The sequence below is a fragment of the Anomaloglossus baeobatrachus genome, chromosome 4 (assembly GCF_048569485.1).
Source record: "Anomaloglossus baeobatrachus isolate aAnoBae1 chromosome 4, aAnoBae1.hap1, whole genome shotgun sequence".
NCBI classification, from domain to species: Eukaryota; Metazoa; Chordata; class Amphibia; order Anura; family Aromobatidae; genus Anomaloglossus; species Anomaloglossus baeobatrachus.
In genome coordinates, this window is record NC_134356.1 from 185,552,435 (window position 1) to 185,572,119 (window position 19,685).

The 19,685-nt window shown below is 50.2% G+C and overlaps 1 protein-coding gene across 2 annotated transcripts in view; it reads left to right on the top strand.

The window, feature by feature from the left end:
- The window catches only part of RBM27 (RNA binding motif protein 27), a 200,626-nt gene that overhangs the window by 129,045 nt on the left and 51,896 nt on the right, over positions 1-19,685 (top strand). For both annotated transcript variants that reach the window (XM_075344602.1, XM_075344603.1), the window contains one exon: positions 6,301-6,375. In XM_075344602.1, coding sequence (XP_075200717.1) covers positions 6,301-6,375 — 75 coding nt within the window. The remainder of the gene's footprint in view (positions 1-6,300; positions 6,376-19,685) is intronic.

The window sequence follows — 19,685 nt, forward strand, 5'->3', positions numbered from 1 at the left end:
GGATGGGGGTGTGTGTGTGAGATTGGATGGGTGTGTGTGTGTGAGATTGGATGTGGGTGTGTGTGTGTGTGAGATTGGATGTGTGTGAGATTGGATTGGTGTGTGTGTGTCAGATTGGATGTGTGTGAGATTGGATGGGTGTGTGTGAGATTGGATGTGTGTGTGTGTGAGATCGGATGGGTGTGAGATCGGATGGGTGTGTGTGAGATTGGATATGTGTGTGTGTGTGTGTGTGTGTGTGAGATTGGATGGGTGTGTGTGAGATTGGATGGGTGTGTGTGAGATTGGATGTGTGTGTGAGATTGGATGGGTGTGTGTGTGATTGGATGGGTGTGTGAGATTGGATGGGTGTGTGTGTGTGTGTGTGTGTGTGAGATTGGATGGGTGTGTGTGTGTGTGTGTGTGTGTGTGTGTGAGATTGGATGGGGGTGTGTGTGTGTGAGATTGGATGTGTGTGTGTGTGTGTGAGATTGGATGGGGGTGTGTGTGTGTGAGATTGGATGGGGGTGTGTGTGTGTGTGAGATTGGATGTGTGTGTGTGTGTGTGAGATTGGATGTGTGTGTGTGTGTGTGAGATTGGATGGGGGTGTGTGTGTGTGAGATTGGATGGGTGTGTGTGTGTGAGATTGGATGGGTGTGTGTGTGTGTGTGTGTGAGATTGGATGTGTGTGTGTGTGTGTGTGTGTGTGTGTGTGTGTGTGTGTGTGTGAGATTGGATGTGTGTGTGTGTGTGTGAGATTGGATGTGTGTGTGTGAGATTGGATGTGTGTGTGTGTGTGTGTGTGAGATTGGATGTGTGTGTGTGTGTGTGTGTGAGATTGGATGTGTGTGTGTGTGAGATTGGATGTGTGTGTGTGTGTGTGTGTGTGAGATTGGATGGGGGTGTGTGTGTGAGATTGGGTGTGTGTGTGTGAGATTGGATGTGTGTGTGTGTGTGTGAGATTGGATGTGTGTGTGAGATTGGATGTGTGTGTGAGATTGGATGTGTGTGTGTGTGTGAGATTGGATGTGTGTGTGTGTGTGTGTGTGTGTGTGTGTGAGATTGGATGTGTGTGTGTGAGATTGGATGTGTGTGTGTGTGTGTGAGATTGGATGGGTGTGTGTGTGTGATTGGATGGGTGTGTGTGTGTGATTGGATGGGTGTGTGTGTGTGATTGGATGGGTGTGTGTGTGTGATTGGATGGGTGTGTGTGTGTGATTGGATGGGTGTGTGTGTGTGTGAGATTGGATGTGTGTGTGTGTGTGATTGGATGGGTGTGTGTGTGTGTGTGAGATTGGATGTGTGTGTGTGTGTGTGTGTGATTGGATGGGTGTGTGAGATTGGATGGGTGTGTGAGATTGGATGGGTGTGTGAGATTGGATGGGTGTGTGTGTGAGATTGGATGGGGGTGTGTGTGTGAGATTGGATGTGTGTGTGTGTGTGTGTGTGTGTGTGATTGGATGGGTGTGTGAGATTGGATGGGTGTGTGAGATTGGATGGGTGTGTGAGATTGGATGGGGGTGTGTGTGAGATTGGATGGGGGTGTGTGTGTGAGATTGGATGTGTGTGTGTGTGTGTGTGTGTGTGTGTGTGATCGGATGGGGGTGTGTGATCGGATGGGGGTGTGTGATCGGATGGGGGTGTGTGATCGGATGGGGGTGTGTGATCGGATGGGGGTGTGTGATCGGATGGGGGTGTGTGATCGGATGGGGGTGTGTGATCGGATGGGGGTGTGTGATCGGATGGGGGTGTGTGTGAGATTGGATGGGGGTGTGAGATTGGATGGGGGTGTGAGATTGGATGGGGGTGTGTGTGAGATTGGATGGGGGTGTGTGTGAGATTGGATGGGGGTGTGTGTGTGTGTGTGATTGGATGGGGGTGTGTGTGTGTGAGATTGGATGGGGGTGTGTGTGTGTGTGAGATTGGATGTGTGTGTGTGTGTGTGTGTGTGTGTGAGATTGGATGTGTGTGTGTGTGTGATTGGATGTGTGTGTGTGTGTGTGTGTGATTGGATGTGTGTGTGTGTGTGTGTGATTGGATGGGTGTGTGTGTGTGTGAGATTGGATGGGGGTGTGTGTGTGTGTGTGTGAGATTGGATGGGGGTGTGTGTGTGTGTGTGATTGGATGGGTGTGTGTGTGTGATTGGATGGGTGTGTGTGTGTGATTGGATGGGTGTGTGTGTGTGTGAGATTGGATGGGTGTGTGTGTGTGTGAGATTGGATGGGTGTGTGTGTGTGAGATTGGATGGGTGTGTGTGTGTGTGTGTGTGTGATTGGATGTGTGTGTGTGTGTGTGTGTGATTGGATGGGTGTGTGAGATTGGATGGGTGTGTGTGTGAGATTGGATGTGTGTGTGTGTGTGTGTGTGATTGGATGGGTGTGTGTGTGTGTGTGTGTGATTGGATGGGTGTGTGAGATTGGATGGGTGTGTGAGATTGGATGGGTGTGTGAGATTGGATGGGTGTGTGTGTGTGAGATTGGATGGGTGTGTGTGTGAGATTGGATGGGTGTGTGTGTGTGTGTGAGATTGGATGTGTGAGATTGGATGGGTGTGTGTGTGTAGATTGGATGGGTGTGTGTGTGTGTGTGTGTGTGTGTGTGTGTGTGTGTGAGATTGGATGGGTGTGTGAGATTGGATGGGTGTGTGTGTGAGATTGGATGGGGGTGTGTGTGTGTGTGTGAAATCGGGTGTGAGATCGGATGGGTGTGTGTGTGAGATTGGATATGTGTGTGTGTGTGTGAGATTGGATGGGTGTGTGTGAGATTGGATGGGTGTGTGTGAGATTGGATGTGTGTGTGTGTGAGATTGGATGGGGGTGTGTGTGTGAGATTGGATGTGTGTGTGTGATCGGATGGGGGTGTGTGATCGGATGGGGGTGTGTGATCGGATGGGGGTGTGTGATCGGATGGGGGTGTGTGATCGGATGGGGGTGTGTGTGAGATTGGATGGGGGTGTGTGTGAGATTGGATGGGGGTGTGAGATCGGATGGGGGTGTGTGTGAGATTGGATGGGGGTGTGTGTGTGTGTGATTGGATGGGTGGGTGTATGTGTGTGATTGGATGGGTGGGTGAGATTGGATGGGGGTGTGTGTGTGTGTGTGAGATTGGATGGGGGGGTGTGTGTGTGTGTGTGTGTGTGAGATTGGATGGGTGTGTGAGATTGGATGGGGGTGTGAGATTGGATGGGGGTGTGTGTGAGATTGGATGGGGGTGTGTGTGAGATTGGATGGGGGTGTGTGTGAGATTGGATGGGGGTGTGTGTGTGTGTGAGATTGGATGGGTGTGTGTGTGAAATAGTGTGTGTGTGTGAAATAGTGTGTGTGTGTGTGTGTGTGTGTGTGTAATCGGGTGTGAGATTGGATGGGTGGGTGTGAGATTGGACGGATGGGTGTGAGATTGGATGGGTGTGTGTGTGTGAGAGAGATTGGATGGGTGGGTGTGTGTGTGTGAGATCGGGTGGGTGTGTGAGATTGGATGGATATGTGTGTGAGATTGGATGGATGTGTGTGTGAGATTGGATGGGTGTGTGTGTGTGAGAGATTGGATGGGTGTGTGAGATTGGTTGGGTGTGTGTGTGTGTGTGTGAGATTGGATGGGTGTGTGTGTGTGAGAGATTGGATGGGTGTGTGAGATTGGATGGGTGTGTGTGTGTGTGAAATCGTGTGTGTGTGTGTGTGTGTGTGTGTGTGTGTGTGTGTGTGTGAAATCGGGTGTGAGATTGGATGGGTGTGTGTGTGTGTGTGTGAGATTGGATGGGTGTGTGTGTGTGTGATTGGATGGGTGTGTGTGTGTGTGAAATCGGGTGTGAGATTGGATGGGTGTGTGTGTGTGTGTGTGTGTGTGTGTGTGTGTGTGAGATTGGATGGGTGTGTGTGTGTGATTGGATGGGTGTGTGTGTGTGTGTGAAATCGGGTGTGAGATCGGATGGGTGTGTGTGCGAGATTGGATATGTGTGTGTGAGATTGGATGGGTGTGTGTGAGATTGGATGGGTGTGTGTGAGATTGGATGTGTGTGTGTGTGAGATTGGATGGGTGTGTGTGTGTGTGTGATTGGATGGTTGTGTGAGATTGGATGGGTGTGTGTGTGTGTGAGATTGGATGGGGGTGTGTGTGTGTGTGTGTGAGATTGGATGGGTGTGTGTGTGAGATTGGATGGGTGTGTGTGTGAGATTGGATGGGTGTGTGTGTGTGAGATTGGATGGGTGTGTGTGAGATTGGATGGGTGTGTGTGAGATTGGATGGGTGTGTGTGTGTGAGATTGGATGGGTGTGTGTGTGTGAGATTGGATGGGTGTGTGTGTGAGATTGGATGTGTGTGTGTGTGTGTGTGTGTGAGATTGGATGTGTGTGTGTGTGTGTGTGAGATTGGATGGGGGTGTGTGTGTGAGATTGGATGGGGGTGTGTGTGTGAGATTGGATGTGTGTGTGAGATTGGATGTGTGTGTGTGTGTGTGTGTGAGATTGGATGGGTGTGTGTGTGAGATTGGATGGGTGTGTGTGTGAGATTGGATGGGTGTGTGTGTGAGATTGGATGGGTGTGTGTGTGTGAGATTGGATGGGTGTGTGTGTGTGTGTGAGATTGGATGGGTGTGTGTGTGTGTGTGAGATTGGATGGGTGTGTGTGTGTGTGTGAGATTGGATGGATGTGTGTGTGTGTGAGAGATTGGATGGATGTGTGTGTGAGATTGGATGTGTGTGTGTGTGTGTGTGTGTGTGTGTGTGTGTGTGTGATCGGATGTGATCAGATCACGCACAGTGGTGACAATACCACAAAACTTGAATGCCTCTTACTCAGAAACCGGAGGGATCAAGAGGTGTATTTTTCTGCCAGAGGGTGTTTTTTTTTAATAAAGAAACAAATCTGCAGTGTGCACACATAGAATAATTGTGTTACATTATAAAAATTCTTCTATCAACTCTCCTCTCTTAGCTTTGTCATCTTTAACAAACTGCTTTGTCGTCTCACTTCCCCTTTGCCTGGTTGTCAGTTATCACACTTGAGCCAAACAGACCTATCCCACCATAGAGAAATTACAGCTTGACCACAACATAAATGTTATTACTGATACCTTTTGAGCTTTCACCTCAGGCACTGTGCGGGGGTGAAGGCAGTACGGCACAGGTTAGAGAGGAGGGAGCTGATGTAATGGGTTTGTAATGTCACACAGCTAAACTCTGCTGTACTGCCCCTCTCTTAACACTGCTGGTCTTGAGATGAAAGCGCTAAAGTTTCAATAATCACACTTATGTCTGTTGTGCTCACAGCAACTTATAATCACTCTGCAGTGACATCAGTCTGTGTCAGTCATTATATGTCTCACGTAGGAGTAGCCTGTTCTAAAATTTGGTGGGGTTGGAGTGTTCTTTCCCCTGTGTATGGCTACCTGCTTATAATGGGTACATCTCATACAGGGGGAAGAAGTATACTCACCCCAGTGAAAATTGTCTGATAATTTTATTTAAGCAACGTGGGCGTTAACTCATTAGCTATCAAATACTTTGCTCCCTTCTGTTATTTAGAGGTGAAATTAAAATCAGTTTTATTCTGTTCCGCAGCCACTATTACATTGTGTTTTATTTTAATACAAATAACTTGTTTTAAAGAGGACCCTTAACCAAATTATTACCTATCCACGTGATAGGTGATAACTGGGTGTCCAACCACTGAGACTCAAACCGATCATCAGATCGGCGAATTGTTATCCCCCGTGGGAACTTTTATCCCTGTTACAAAATGGCAAGTCGGCCGACTGACTTCACCATTCATTCTTTATGGGGCTGCTGGAAAAAACAAAGGGCAACCATAACCCCATAAGGAGTGAATGGAGTGGTGATGAAGCCTGCATACGGGCACTCTATTCTAACAGGGATACAAATTTTTTGTTCTCACAGAGGGGTCCCGGTGGTCACAACCTCATTGATAAAGTTATCTATCCTGTGGATAGGTGATTATCTATTTTCATCAAGCACCTGATTGGCACTGGCTGTGGTGACGGTGAGAGCGTGTGTGACCTGCCCACAGCTCATTAGATGGGCCTGTACACTGCTATATACTTTGACTAGCAGGTCACGCCTTACTATGTAATAAAATATCAGATCTTCACTGGATCACTTACCAGCTTGTAAGCCACCAATTTAATATTTTTGTTTGTTTTTTATTTTATGTATGTCATTTACGTGATAAGTAAGGGTGGGACAACCCCTATAAAACCACTTGGAATGCATAGAACAAAAGATCATTTAGGCTAACCCTGCACGCTCTTACAATTTAGAATGGCCTCTTAAACATCGTAATTTAAAATGCATGTGCTTATACTTTCAGGAAGCCTTAAAGCTCCAACAAGACATGAGAAAAAAGAAGCAAGAAATGTTAGAAAAGCAAATAGAATATCAGAAGGTATGTGCTTCATGCCTTAACTTGGAGAAACTTATTGTTGCGCGCCTCTGGTGTGTAGGGATTGTGTAGACTTCTATGCTACCCATCGATGACTGGCGACAACTGAAGTTGTCACATATGCTGTCCATCTCCTTTGAAGTTAATTGGAATCATGGAAATATCCAACAACCTTTTTAATACACTGTACACATCTGATACAAGCTTTTTCGGGTTCACGTTTCAAGTTAAAGGGAACCAATCACCAGAATTTTCATATATAAGCTAAAGCCAGTGCTGTCAGCTCGGATGTTTAGGTTTTGAAATCTAAAAAAGTTTAGAAAATTGGCGGCTTCTTGAGTGGCAATTGTAATGGAGCAGATAATATATCCATAGTTATCCCCTCCCCCTGTTAGAATTACCATAAGTATTATACATACGATTCACTTTGTTGCAGGACCTGTGGTGAGGTCATACCCATGTGACCAGAAGGGGCGGGGCCTCAGCCAACGAAGCTGCATACCTGGTCACATGGGTATGACCTCACCACAGGTCCTGCAACAAAGGGAATAGTTTGTATAATACTTATGCTAATTCTAACAGAGGGAGGGGATAACTATGAATATATGATCTGCTCCATTGCAACTGTCACTCAAGCAGCTGCTGATTTTTTTTAAACTTTATTTTCTTTATCGTTCCTTTGGGAGACCCAGACCATGCGTGTTTAGCTTCTGCCTCCGGAGGACACACAAAGTACTACACTTAAAAGTGTAGCTCCTCCCTCTGAGCTTATACACCCCCTGGTAGCCAGTCCTAGCCAGTTTATTGCTTTGTGTTCAGGAGGCATACATCCACACATGCATTCTCATATGATTTTTTTCCTTTTGGAACGAGATTGAAGAGTGGGGTCCACGTCTGGACCCCCGGCATGTCCCTTCTCACCCCACTGTGTCGGCGGTGTTGTAAGGTTGATTCCTAGGCTAGAGCCTTTACATGCCGTGCTCCTTCACCATCCCTCCTGGGCTCTGGCTTGAAGTGGGAGCCAGCACGGTCTCCATGCTTGGCAGGAGACCGGTCTCCATCCGCAGCCCTTCAGGACCCTGCTGGACCGGAGCACTCATCCCCAAGGACTTGGCCCTGCGTCTCAGCAGATAAGTACCTGAGACGTTTAGATTTCGGGGTCCCTGTACTTTATTGTTGGGGGAGAGTGTGCTTATTGTGTTTACTGACATTTCCGGCGGGTTCTCTAGCTGTCGCCTGAGAACCGCGTCGATGGTGCCTGCACGTCGGCCGCGCCGCTCAAATTTAGGCCCCGGCTTCGCCGGAGGCCTAGTTTCTGTTTCACTGCCCTCGCATGTCACTCATGCAGAGGGACAGGCTTGGCTCCTCCCGGCGGCCGTTCTGTACAGGGGAGGGACACTCCCCACTGCAGTATGTGTCCCCTCCCCTGTAGGTCTCTATGGCCCTCCAGATCCCGCTCCTCAAGCAAGTCCCGCCCCCTCTCTTCCCTCCGGCGGCCATTTTCTCAGCGTTCTCTCTGCGATCAGTCATTGCAGCGCTGGTCTGCAGCATCTCTGCTGAGGTGCTGTGCTTGGGGGTCCGGGCTTCAGGATCTGGAGGGCACACAACACCGCTCGAGCGGTCTGGTAAGCTACAACCGGTCTCCGGTTGTGGACCTCTGTATATACTCTCTGGGGTTCAATCTCTGGCAGAGCCCCCACTCCAGCAGCATGTCTCACACGAGGAGCAAGGCTCCAAAGCTTTATGCTGTATGCGCTGCATGTAAGCTTCCGCTGCCTGAACCGAGCACCTATCCACATTGTGATGTCTGCTCTAACTTGGCGGTGCCACAGCCTGGGGTCTCGGCCCCAGTGGTCTCTCCGGCTGCCTCTGCATCTGTGGCTGAACCCCCGGCTTGGGTAGAATCCTTTTATAGGTCTATCTCCCAGTCTTTTGCTGAGTCCATGGGACTTCTGTCCAGGACGTTGATGAATATGCATCAGCCCCCTTCACAGGGTGCCTCTGCTGCTAGGGGTCCCTCAGGACCGGAGCTCACAGAGGATTCATCATCAGGGCCCAGACCCCGTCCTCCTAAGAAGAGACGCAGGGTTCCCTCTCCCTCCTCCTCCCGTGGCTCTGATTCCAGAGCTGACTCGCTGGATGAGGAGGATGCCTTTACAGGGGGCTCGGAGGCTAACTCCATGTACCCCATTGATCTGTCCGAAAGTGACTCAGATCTTAGTGACTTGATTGCTTCTATTAATTCTGTACTGGATCTCAATCCGCCAGTATCAGAAGAGCAACCCTCTCTGGCAGAAAAGCACCAGTTTACCTTGCCTATGAGAGCAAAGAGTGTGTTCTTTAACCACTCCAGTTTTCAGGCCGCTGTGACCAAGCCCAGGGCCTGTCCTGACAAGCGCTTCCCAAAGCGTGGTTCTGATGACCGTTTTCCCTTTCCACCTGAGGTGGTCAAGGAGTGGGCTCAGTCCCCAAAAGTAGACCCTCCGGTGTCTAGGCTCGCAGCCCTGACCGTTGTGTCGGTGGCTGATGGCACTTCCCTTAAGGATTCCACTGACCGCCAGATTGACCTTCTGGCCAAATCCGTGTATGAAGCGGCGGGGGCCGCGTTTTCTCCGACTTTTGCAGCAGTGTGGGCTCTCAAGGCCATCTCTGCTTCTCTAGAGGAGATGCATTCCCTCACCAGGGAATCTATGCCCGAAATGGATGCCTTAACTTCCCAAGCTTCAGCTTTTTCATCCTATGCCATGTCTGCCATGCTGGAGGCTTCTCACCACACTGCGGTGGCTTCGGCTAATTCCCTCGCTATCCGCAGAATCTTGTGGCTTCGGTAGTGGAAGGCAGATGCTTCTTCAAAGAAGTACCTTGCTGGGCTCCCTTTTGCTGGGTCCCGGCTGTTCGGAGAACAGCTGGATGAAATTATTAAGGAAGCTACTGGCGGGAAGAGTACTTCCATGCCTCAAACTAAAGCCAGGAAACCTGTCCAGGGTAGGAATCAGTCGAGGTTTCGCTCCTTTCGTTCCTCCAACTGGTCGTCCTCTAAGCCCTCGGCCTCGTCCGCTAACTCAGCCAAGGACCAGAAATCCAACTGGCGCACAAAAGCGCGTCCACAGAAGACCGCAGGAGGTGCTGCCACTAAGGCAGCCTCCTCGTGACTCTCTGCCCGCTCCAGCAACGTCCTTAGTTGGTGGCAGGCTCTCCCACTTTGGCGACGCTTGGTTTCAACACGTCTCCGATCAGTGGGTGAGACATATCATCTCCCACGGCTACAGGATAGAATTCTCTTCCAGTCCGCCAAACAGATTTTTTCTCTCAACTCCCCCCTGCTCCAAGGCCGCTGCCTTCTCACAGGCCGTGGCAGCCTTACAGGCCAATGGAGTAATTGTACCGGTTCCCGCCCGGGAACGGTTCAGAGGTTTCTACTCAAATCTCTTCCTAGTTCCCAAAAAGGACGGTACCTTCCGGCCCATCCTGGATCTGAAGCTTCTCAACAAGCATATTCAGGTGCGGCGCTTTCGCATGGAGACTCTGCGATCAGTCATTGCCTCTATGTCCCAAGGGGATTTCCTGGCGTCCATCGACATCAGAGATGCCTATCTGCATGTGCCAATTGCAGTGTCACACCAGCGTTGGCTACGTTTTGCAGTAGGAGAAGATCACTTCCAATTCGTGGCTCTCCCCTTCGGGTTGACCACGGCCCCTCGGGTATTCACCAAGGTCATGGCAGCAGTGATTGCGGTTCTGCACCTCCAGGGGTTGGCAGTGCTCCCTTACCTGGACGACCTTCTAGTCAAGGCTCCATCCAGCGCAGACTGTCAGCGGAGTGTCTCGCTCACTCTCGCCACTCTATCCCAATTCGGGTGCCTTGTCAATCTTCCCAAATCCACTCTGACTCCGACCCTGAGTCTCACGTACCTAGGGATGCAGTTCGAGACTTTGCCGGCACTTGTGAAGTTGCCCTTAATCAAACAGCTGTCACTCCAGTTGGCGGTGCGCTCTCTCCTGAGGCCCCGCCGTTATACCCTCAGGCGTCTGATGCAGGTGCTGGGTCAAATGGTGGCGTCCATGGAGGCTGTTCCCTTTGCCCAGTTCCATCTGCGCCCCCTGCAGCTGACATTCTCCGCTGTTGGGACAAGCGGCCTTCCTCCTTACACAAGTTAGTGACTCTGTCGCCACGGACCAGGAGCTCTCTTCAGTGGTGGCTTCGGCCCCTCTCCCTGTCCCAGGGGCGCTCCTTCCTGGCCCCGTCCTGGGTGATTCTCACCACGGATGCCAGTCTATCCGGCTGGGGAGCGGTATGTCTCCACCACAGAGCACAGGGCACTTGGACTCCGTCCGAGTCAGCCCTTTCAATCAATGTGCTGGAATCCAGAGCCGTGCTTCTAGCTCTCCTAGCATTTCACCACCTGGTGGCGGGCAAGCACATTCGAGTCCAGTCAGACAACGCGACAGCGGTTGCCTACATCAATCACCAAGGCGGGACACGCAGCCGCCTGGCAATGATGGAGGTACAACGCATTCTTCAATGGGCGGAAGACTCCAGGTCCACCATATCCGCAGTCCTCATCCCAGGCGTGGACAACTGGGAGGCAGATTATCTCAGCCGTCAAAGCGTGGACGGTGGCGAGTGGTCCCTGCACCCGGCAGTATTTCAGTCGATCTGCCGCAAATGGGGCACTCCGGACGTGGACCTAATGGCATCCCGTCACAACAACAAAGTTCCTGTTTACATGGCTCGCTCCCACGATCCTCAGGCCTTCGCCGCGGACGCTCTGGTTCAGGACTGGTCCCAGTTTCGTCTGTCCTACTTGTTTCCCCCTCTAGCTCTCTTGCCCAGAGTCCTGCGCAAGATCAGAATGGAGGGTCGTCGAGTCATCCTCATTGCATCGGACTGGCCCAGGCGAGCTTGGTATCCGGATCTGCTCCAACTGTCCGTAGAGATGCCGTGGCATCTCCCAGACCATCCAGATCTACTCTCGCAAGGTCCGTTTTTCCGCCCGAATTCTGCGGCCCTCAAATTGACAGCGTGGCTCTTGAGTCCTGGATTTTGACGGCTTTTGGTATCCCCCCTGAAGTCATCTCCACTATGACTCGGGCGCGCAAGTCTTCCTCCGCCAAGATCTATCACAGGACTTGGAAAATGTTCCTGTCCTGGTGTCGCTCTACCGGCCATCCTCCTTGGCCATTCTCCTTGCCGACTCTTCTGTCTTTTCTACAGTCCGGTCTGCAGCTAGGACTGTCCCTCAAATCTCTCAAGGGACAAGTTTCGGCTCTGTCAGTTCTGTTCCAGCGGCGTCTCGCTCGGCTGGCTCAGGTCCGCACCTTCATGCAGGGCGCGTCTCACATCATTCCGCCTTACCGGCGGCCCTTGGATCCCTGGGACCTTAACTTGGTTCTCACAGTCTTGCAGAAACCCCCCTTTGAGCCTCTTAGGGAGGTTTCTTTGTATCGCCTTTCACAGAAAGTGGCCTTTCTGGTTGCCATAACTTCTCTCAGGAGAGTCTTTGATTTGGCTGCGCTCTCCTCGGAGTCACCTTTTTTAGTCTTTCATAAAGACAAGGTGGTTCTCCGTCCGACTCCGGACTTTCTTCCTAAGGTGGTCTCTCCCTTCCACCTTAACCAGGACATTACCTTACCTTCCTTCTGTCCGGCCCCTGTTCATCGCTTTGAAAAAGCTCTACATACTCTAGATCTGGTGCGTGCTCTCCGGATCTATGTGTCTCGCACCGCTGCGCTTAAGCGGTGCACCTCTCTTTTTGTGATAACCGCAGGTCGGCGCAAGGGCCTCCCTGCTTCTAAGCCGACCTTAGCCCGTTGGATTAGGTCGACCATTTCGGATGCCTACCAGAGAACGCAGGCGCCTCCTCCGCCGGGGATCAAAGCACACTCGACCAGAGCTGTCGGTGCCTCTTGGGCTTTTAGGCACCAGGCTACGGCTCAACAAGTCTGTCAGGCTGCCACTTGGGCTAGCCTGCATACCTTCTCGAAGCACTACCAAGTGCATGCTCATGCTTCGGCAGATGCAAGCTTGGGCAGACGCATCCTTCAGGCGGCGGTCGCCCATTTGTGAAGTTAGGTTCCGCCTACTTCTTAGTTTTTCTGTTTATTTCCCACCCAGGGACTGCTTTGGAACGTTCCAAGGTCTGGGTCTCCCAAAGGAACGATAAAGAAAAAGAGAATTTTGTTTACTTACCGTAAACCTTTTCTTATAGTTCCGTCTTGGGAGACCCAGCACCCGCCCTGTTGCCTGTTGGCAATTTCCTTGTTCCGCGTGTTTTCACCGGCTGTTGTCGTGGACAGAGTCTCCGGTTGTTCCGGCTCTTGCTCTGTTCTACTTGTGGGTGGCTATTCTCCTTCAGCTTTTGCACTAAACTGGCTGGGACTGGCTCACCAGGGGTTGTATAAGCTCAGAGGGAGGAGCTACACTTTTAGGTGTAGTGCTTTGTGTGTCCTCCGGAGGCAGAAGCTAAACACCCAAGGTCTGGGTCTCCCAATACGGAACTATAAGAAAAAGAATTTACGGTAAGTAAACAAAATTCTCTTTTTTTTTTTTACATTGCCTACAACAAAACATGAAAATGAAGCATGTGTAAACCTATTGCATGATGTATTCCATTTTTACAAATCATTTTCTATACAAAAGTTGAAAAAATGTTGTTTATTCTAGACAGGTCTTAGTGGTCAAATAAAAAGTTGTGTAGCAAACCCTAATTTTGTGCATTTTTCAACATTCTCATTTGACAGAATGGTCTCATACTTTTATCTAACATTGGGAAAGTTTAGGCTGCCCTGGCATAATTTGCTCTCTATCAATAAGGTGTGACATTAGAGAAGTATGGAGAGGCAGCATTGATATGAGTATATGGAGCAAATAATGCCTTTTTTTTATAATGTGAGCCATAATACTTACTCATCAGCAATACTGTAGTAGTGTAATGTTTTTCCCAGCTCAGGTACATCCATACATAGAGAAGCTTTTATTGTTGTCAGCTATTTCATGTATACTAGACATGTATGTCTGCTGACTACTAGTCCAGTACATAAGTTTAAATGTAGATCTTTCAGCTGTCACCTTTCCCCCCCCACCAAGATGTACATTTTTATTTCCCCCACACAGCTAAAACTATAATACGCGCTTTGTATAAGAGTGGTGATATAGTTTGCAAATTCATATATATTCCATTTTTTTTAAAATAATCCGCCATATGATTTCTCGCTCAAGCAGTGGGAATCGAAAGAAAAAACTGGAAACTTGTGATCTGGTCACAGGTCCTCTTAAACTACTGTTATAAAACTCCTGACTGACTTTGCTTTTCTGTACTGTATATGTTGTGTACAGATTTTAGTGTATCACTGACATACAGCTTCATCTTCATTGCTCCTCTGTATGTCATCTGTAAGGCTATGTGCGCACTAGTGCGTTTTGCCCGCGGATTTGCCGCGGAAATTTCTTGAGAAATGTGTGCAATCTTTGTGCAGACATTTCCCAGCAAATTCTATGGTAAAAAAAAAATAGCTGTGCGCACTGGTGCGGATTTTTCTCAAGAAATTTCCTTGAAGAATTTCTCGAGAAACTTTCTTGAGAAAATGAACATGTCCATTATTTCCGCAGGTACCCTGCGGATTTCGGCAGTACAGCCTGCAAAAATCCGCAGGGAACCACCCGCGGGAAAATCGCGGCTAATCCGCGTCAAATCCGCATGCGGATTTGGTGCGGATTTTTTCCGGAGGTCCGGAAATCTTTCACTCCCAGAAGTTTCTCAAGAAATTTTCTTGAGAAACTTCTCATTTCTAGTGCGCACATAGCCTAAATCTCATTCTGCCTTGTATAACAGAGCAGTTAGAAAGTAGATGAGCTGCAGCTTTTAAACTATATGTGTGAATGCTGTGTGAAGAGCCTACTGTGCATCCTATGAAATGCATTTTTAAAACTGTCTCCTGCTTGTAAGAGCTGACAAGAAGAAACCTATCTCAAGCAAGAGGCAGTCTTATATAGCATTCACTGAGAAAGCAGTTCTAGGCCACTTATCTATCACTGGCTTCCCTTAAATAGAACACAGCAGGTGTAATGTGATGACCCCTTTTCCCTATTGCAAATTCAGAGGTATCTTTGGAAGTGTCATCTGGATTAGGGGAAGTACATCAATGGTGGGAAGTAGTCAACATGTTAACCCCATAGCGACGGCCAAACGTCTCAAGACGTCGGAAAAACGGTACTTATTCTGTTCCGACGTCTTGAGACGTCAGGCCGGAAAAAGCTTGTAGCGCCCCCCAGTGACGGAAAATCTCGGGGGTTTCAGCTACCGGGGGTAGCTGAGACCCCAAAGATTATGAATCGGGGTGGGTTTTTTTGGACCCCGATAAATGTGATCGCCGGTATACACCGTATACCGCCGGTCACATAAAAAAAAAAAATGCCAAATAATACTGATTTCTTTCTCATCTGACATGATCAAACATGTCAGATGATAAAGAAATATAAGCCCCTAGTGCCCCCACCCCCACCGGACATCCAAAATTTCGCCGACGCGCGCCGAAAACTGCCGCCGCCGCCGGCTCTGCATTCATTTCCCTCTGATCTGAAATGATGAAGCATTTCAGATCGGAGGGAAATGTTCTCCCCCTGAGCCCTCCTCCGGTACACCGGAGATCTCTGGTCCCCCGGAGCCCCATCCGGTTCTCCAGAGCCCTCCCTCCGGAGCATTTAAGATGACGCCGCCGGCTCTGCATTCATTTCCCTCTGATCTGAAATGATGAAACATTTCAGATCGGAGGGAAATGTCCTCCACCTGAGCCCTCCTCCGGTACACCGGAGATCTCTGGTCCTCCAGAGCAATCCCCCCCCCCCCCTTCGGAGCATCCAAGATGGCGACGCGCACAGTAGCGCGCGGCCGCATTTATCCTCCTCTTATTTCTGTCGCATGTGACACGTCACATGCGACAGAAAAGTCGTCCCCACGTCCTGCCAGGTCACCCCCCCGTCAGCCCCAGCCCCCGGTCTTCCCCGGTACCTGGCTGCCGCTCCGTCCCCGCGATCACTCCGCCTCCCTCTGAAAAGCGGAAGGCGCATGCGCAGACAGCGGCTGTTAGCTGGCTCCCTGCAAGCAGGGACGCTGAGGTCACTACCGCAACAGCTGTACTGTGGACCGGGGGAGTGTGAGTGCAGTAATCTGCAGCCACGCTCCTCACATGGAGGGCCTGCTGTTCCAGAAAATGGGGGATACGTTCTCTCAACTTGCCCCTCATATTCTGGAATGAGGTTACTGCAGGTCACTCTGCCCTAGGTTGGACCGGGGCAGTGTAAGTACAGTATTCTCAGATTACTGCACCCACACTGCTCACAGGAAGAGCTTGCTCTTCCAGAAAATGGGGGATACGTTCCCTGAGCGTGCCCCCCATATTCTAGAAGGTCCAGAACCTCCAAAATGGATTACGGCGGACCAGAATTTTTTTTATTTTCAATAAATTGGTGAAAGAGGGAAAGTTTTGGGGAGTATTTTTTCAAATAAGTTTTTTTTGTCGTCTTTATTTATTTTCTATTACTGACTGGGTTAGTAATGGCGGCACGGTGGCTCAGTGGGTAGCACTGCAGTCTTGCAGCGCTGGAGTCCTGGGTTCAAATCCCACCAAGGACACCATCTGCAAGGAGTTTGTATGTTCTCCCCGTGTTTGCGTGGGTTTCCTCCGGGGTCTCCGGTTTCCTCCCACATTCCAAAGACATACTGATAGGGACTCTAGATTGTGAGCCCCAATGGGGACAGTGTTGCCAATGTATGTGAAGCGCTGTGGAATTAATAGCGCTATATAAATGAATAAAATTATTATTATTATTATTATTATTATTATTATAATGTCGGGTATCTGTTTAGATGCTGTGACATCTCTAACCTCTGGGCTTGCTGCCAGGTGACATTACACATCTAGCATCAAACCCATTTATTACCCCGTTTGCCACCACTCCAGGGCAACGGGATGAGCTGGGGCGAAGTGCCAGAATTGGCGCATCTAATGGATGCGCCACTTCTGGGGCGGCTGCGGCCTGCTATTATTAGGTTGGGATAGGCCAAATAACTATGGCCCTTCCCACCCTGATAATACCAGGCCACAGCTGTCTGCTTTACCTTGGCTGGTAATCCAATTTGAGGGGGATCCCACATTTTTTTTAATTATTTATAAATATAAAAAAAACAGCTTTGGGTGACCTCCAAATTGGATCACCAGCCAAGGTGAAGCTGCCAGCTGTGGTCTATAGGCTGCAACTGTCTGCTTTACCCCAGCTGGCTATCAAAAATAGGGGGGACCCCACATCATTTTTTTTAATTATTCATATTTGGGCTAAATACAAGGCACAACACAATGAAAGTCACTAACGGGCACCAGCTTAGAATATGCATGGGGTAGGACATTATATATGTGTTAGACATCTATCCATCCATCGATCCTAGCTCTTTAGGCTATGTGCCCACTATCAGGATTTTCAGCATTTTGGATGCAGAGTGTTTCTTATCGTTCCTATGGGAGACCCAGACCATGGGGTGTATAGCTTCTGCCTCCGGAGGACACACAAAGTACTACACTCAAAACGTGTAGCTCCTCCCTCCTAGCATATACACCCCCTGCTATCCAGTCCTAGCCAGTTCAATGCTTTGTGTTTCAGGAGGTCACACACACATGCATTCTCTGATTTTGATTTTTGATTTTTCCTTTTGGATCAAAGATTTGGAAGAAAAGCGGGTCCAGCTGGACTCCCGGCATGTCCCTTCTCACCCCACTGTGTCGGCGGTGCTGTTAAGGTTGATTTTCCAAGGCTGGAGCCTTCTCATGCCGCGCTCCTTCACCATCCCCTGGGGCTCTGACTTGAAGTGGGAGCCAAGACGGTTCTCACTGCTTTGCAGGAGACCGGTCTCCATCCGCAGCCCTTTTTCAGGATCCTGCTGGACGGAGCGCTCAACTCCCAGGGACCTGGCAACCTGCGTCTCACAAGCTAAGTATATGAGACGTTATTACCACAGAAAGTGGTCTTTCCAGGGGTCCTTTATACTTTATTTATTGGGGAGAGTGTGTTTTATGTTTGTGTTAACATTTCCGGCCGGTTCTCCAGTTTTCACTGGAGAACCGCGCCGATGGTGCCTGCACGCCGGCCGCATGTTTAAATCTAGGCCCCGGCTTCGCCTGAGGCCTAGTTTCGGTTTCCACTGCCTCTGCATGTCAGTCATGCAGAGGGACAGTGTGGCTCCGCCCAGCGGCTGTGCAGCACAGGGAAGGGACACTCCTCACTGAGGAAGGATTCCCTCCCCTGGCTACCTCATTTGCCGCTCTCAGAGTAGGCCCCGCCCCCTCTCCTCGCTCCGGTCGCCATTTTCTCAGCGTTCTCTGTGCCTGCATAGGCACAGAGATTCCACATTGTGACAAGTGGGGGCCTGGGCTGAGGGACTGGAGGGCACAGGAATGTTTAAACGATCTGGCAGCCACAACCTCCGGTTTGTGCAGCTGCTTATTTTATCTGTTTATATATGCTGGGGGCCATTCTAGGACAGAGCCCCCACCTCTGCAGCATGTCTCACATCAGAGCAAGGCTGCAAGGCTGTTTTTATTATGCACTGCATGTAGTCTCGTACGGCTGTACCGAGCTCATAAACACAGTGGCCCCTCAGCCTGGAGGCTCATCAGTGGTCCCTCCAGCTGCTCCGGCTTCGGTGGCTGACCCCTGGTTTGGCTAGAATCCGCTATTTCCAGGGGTCGGCTGTCCCGGAATCTGCTGAGCATGCAGCCCCCTTCTCAGGGCGTTTTCTGCTACAGCTCGCTCAGCAAAGCTCACAGAGGACTCTCCTTCTGGTCTCAGACCCCGTCCTCCTGACATGGAGACGCAGGGTCCCCTGTCCTCCCCGTCCCGCAGCTCTGATTACGAGCTGACTCACTGGACGAGGAGGATGTCTCTACCAGGGGCTCGGACGCTACTTCATGTACCACTGATTTGTCCGTAGGTGACGCAGATGCTAATGATTGGATTGCGTCCATTATACTTGTACTGGACCTCCATCCGCCTGTATCAGGGGAGTATTCCCCGCTGGCAGAAGGGCATCAGTATACCTTAAACAGGACAAGGAGTGTGTTCCTAACCACTCCAGTTTTCAGCCCACTGTGTCCAAGCCCACAGCCTGTCCTGTCAGACCCCAAAGCGGGGTTCTGATGACTGTTTCCCCCTCCCATCAGAGGTGGTCAAGGAGTGAGCTCATTCGCCAAGGGTGGTCCCTCCGGTGTCTAGACTTTCAGCCCGGATAGTTGTATCAGTGGCTGACGGCATCTCTATAAGGATCCCACGGTACATTAATTTTGTACTGGACCTCACTCCGCCGGAGTTACCTTGCCTAGGAGAACACAATGTGTGTTCCTTAACCACTCCAGTTTTCAGGCCACTGTGATCAAGCCCAGGGTCCGCTCTGACAGTCGCTTCCCATGAAGCGTGATTCTGAGGACTGTTTTTTCCCTTTCCACCAGTGGTGGTCAAGAAGTGGGCTCATTCACCACAGGTGGCTCAGCCCGGACCGTTATGTCAGTGGCTGATGGCTCCTCACTTAAGGTTTTGCGGTCCGCCAGGTTGTCCTTCTGGCCAAATCTGTATGGGGGCGGCAGGAGCTTCGTTCTCCTCAGCTTTACAGCAGTGCGGTTTTTTGTAGCCTTCTCTGCTTCTCTAGAGGAGATGCATTCCCTCACAGGGACTCTATGCCCGAAATGGTTGCCTGAACTTCCAGACTTCAGTCTTTTCATCCTATGCCATGTCTGCCATGCTGGACACCGCACTGCGGTGGCCTCGGCTACTTTCCTCGCTATCCGCAGGCTCCTGTGGCTTCGGAAATGGAAGGCAGATGCTTCTATAGAAGTTCCTTGCTGGGCTCCCTTTTGTTGGGACCAGTCTCTTCGGAACCAACTGGATGAAATTAAGGAAGCTCTTGGCGGGAAGAGTTCTTCCATGCCACAAACCTAAACCAGGGAACCTGTCCAGGGCAGGAATCAGTTGAGGTTTCGTTTGTTTCGTTCCTCCATCTGATCGTTCTCTAAGCCCTCGGCCTCGTCCACTAGCTCGGCCAAGGTTCATAGACCCAAATGGCGCTCGAAGCTGCGTCTTCAGAAAACCGCAGGAGATGCTGCCACTGAGTCAGCTTCCTCCGAGCTATCTAGCCACGCCAACAACGTCCTTGGTCGGTGGCAGGCTCTCCCACTTGGCGACGTATGGTTTTAACACGTCTCCGTTCAGTGGGTGCGGGATTATATCTCCCATGCCTACAGGATGGAATTCTATCCACCCGCCAAGCAGA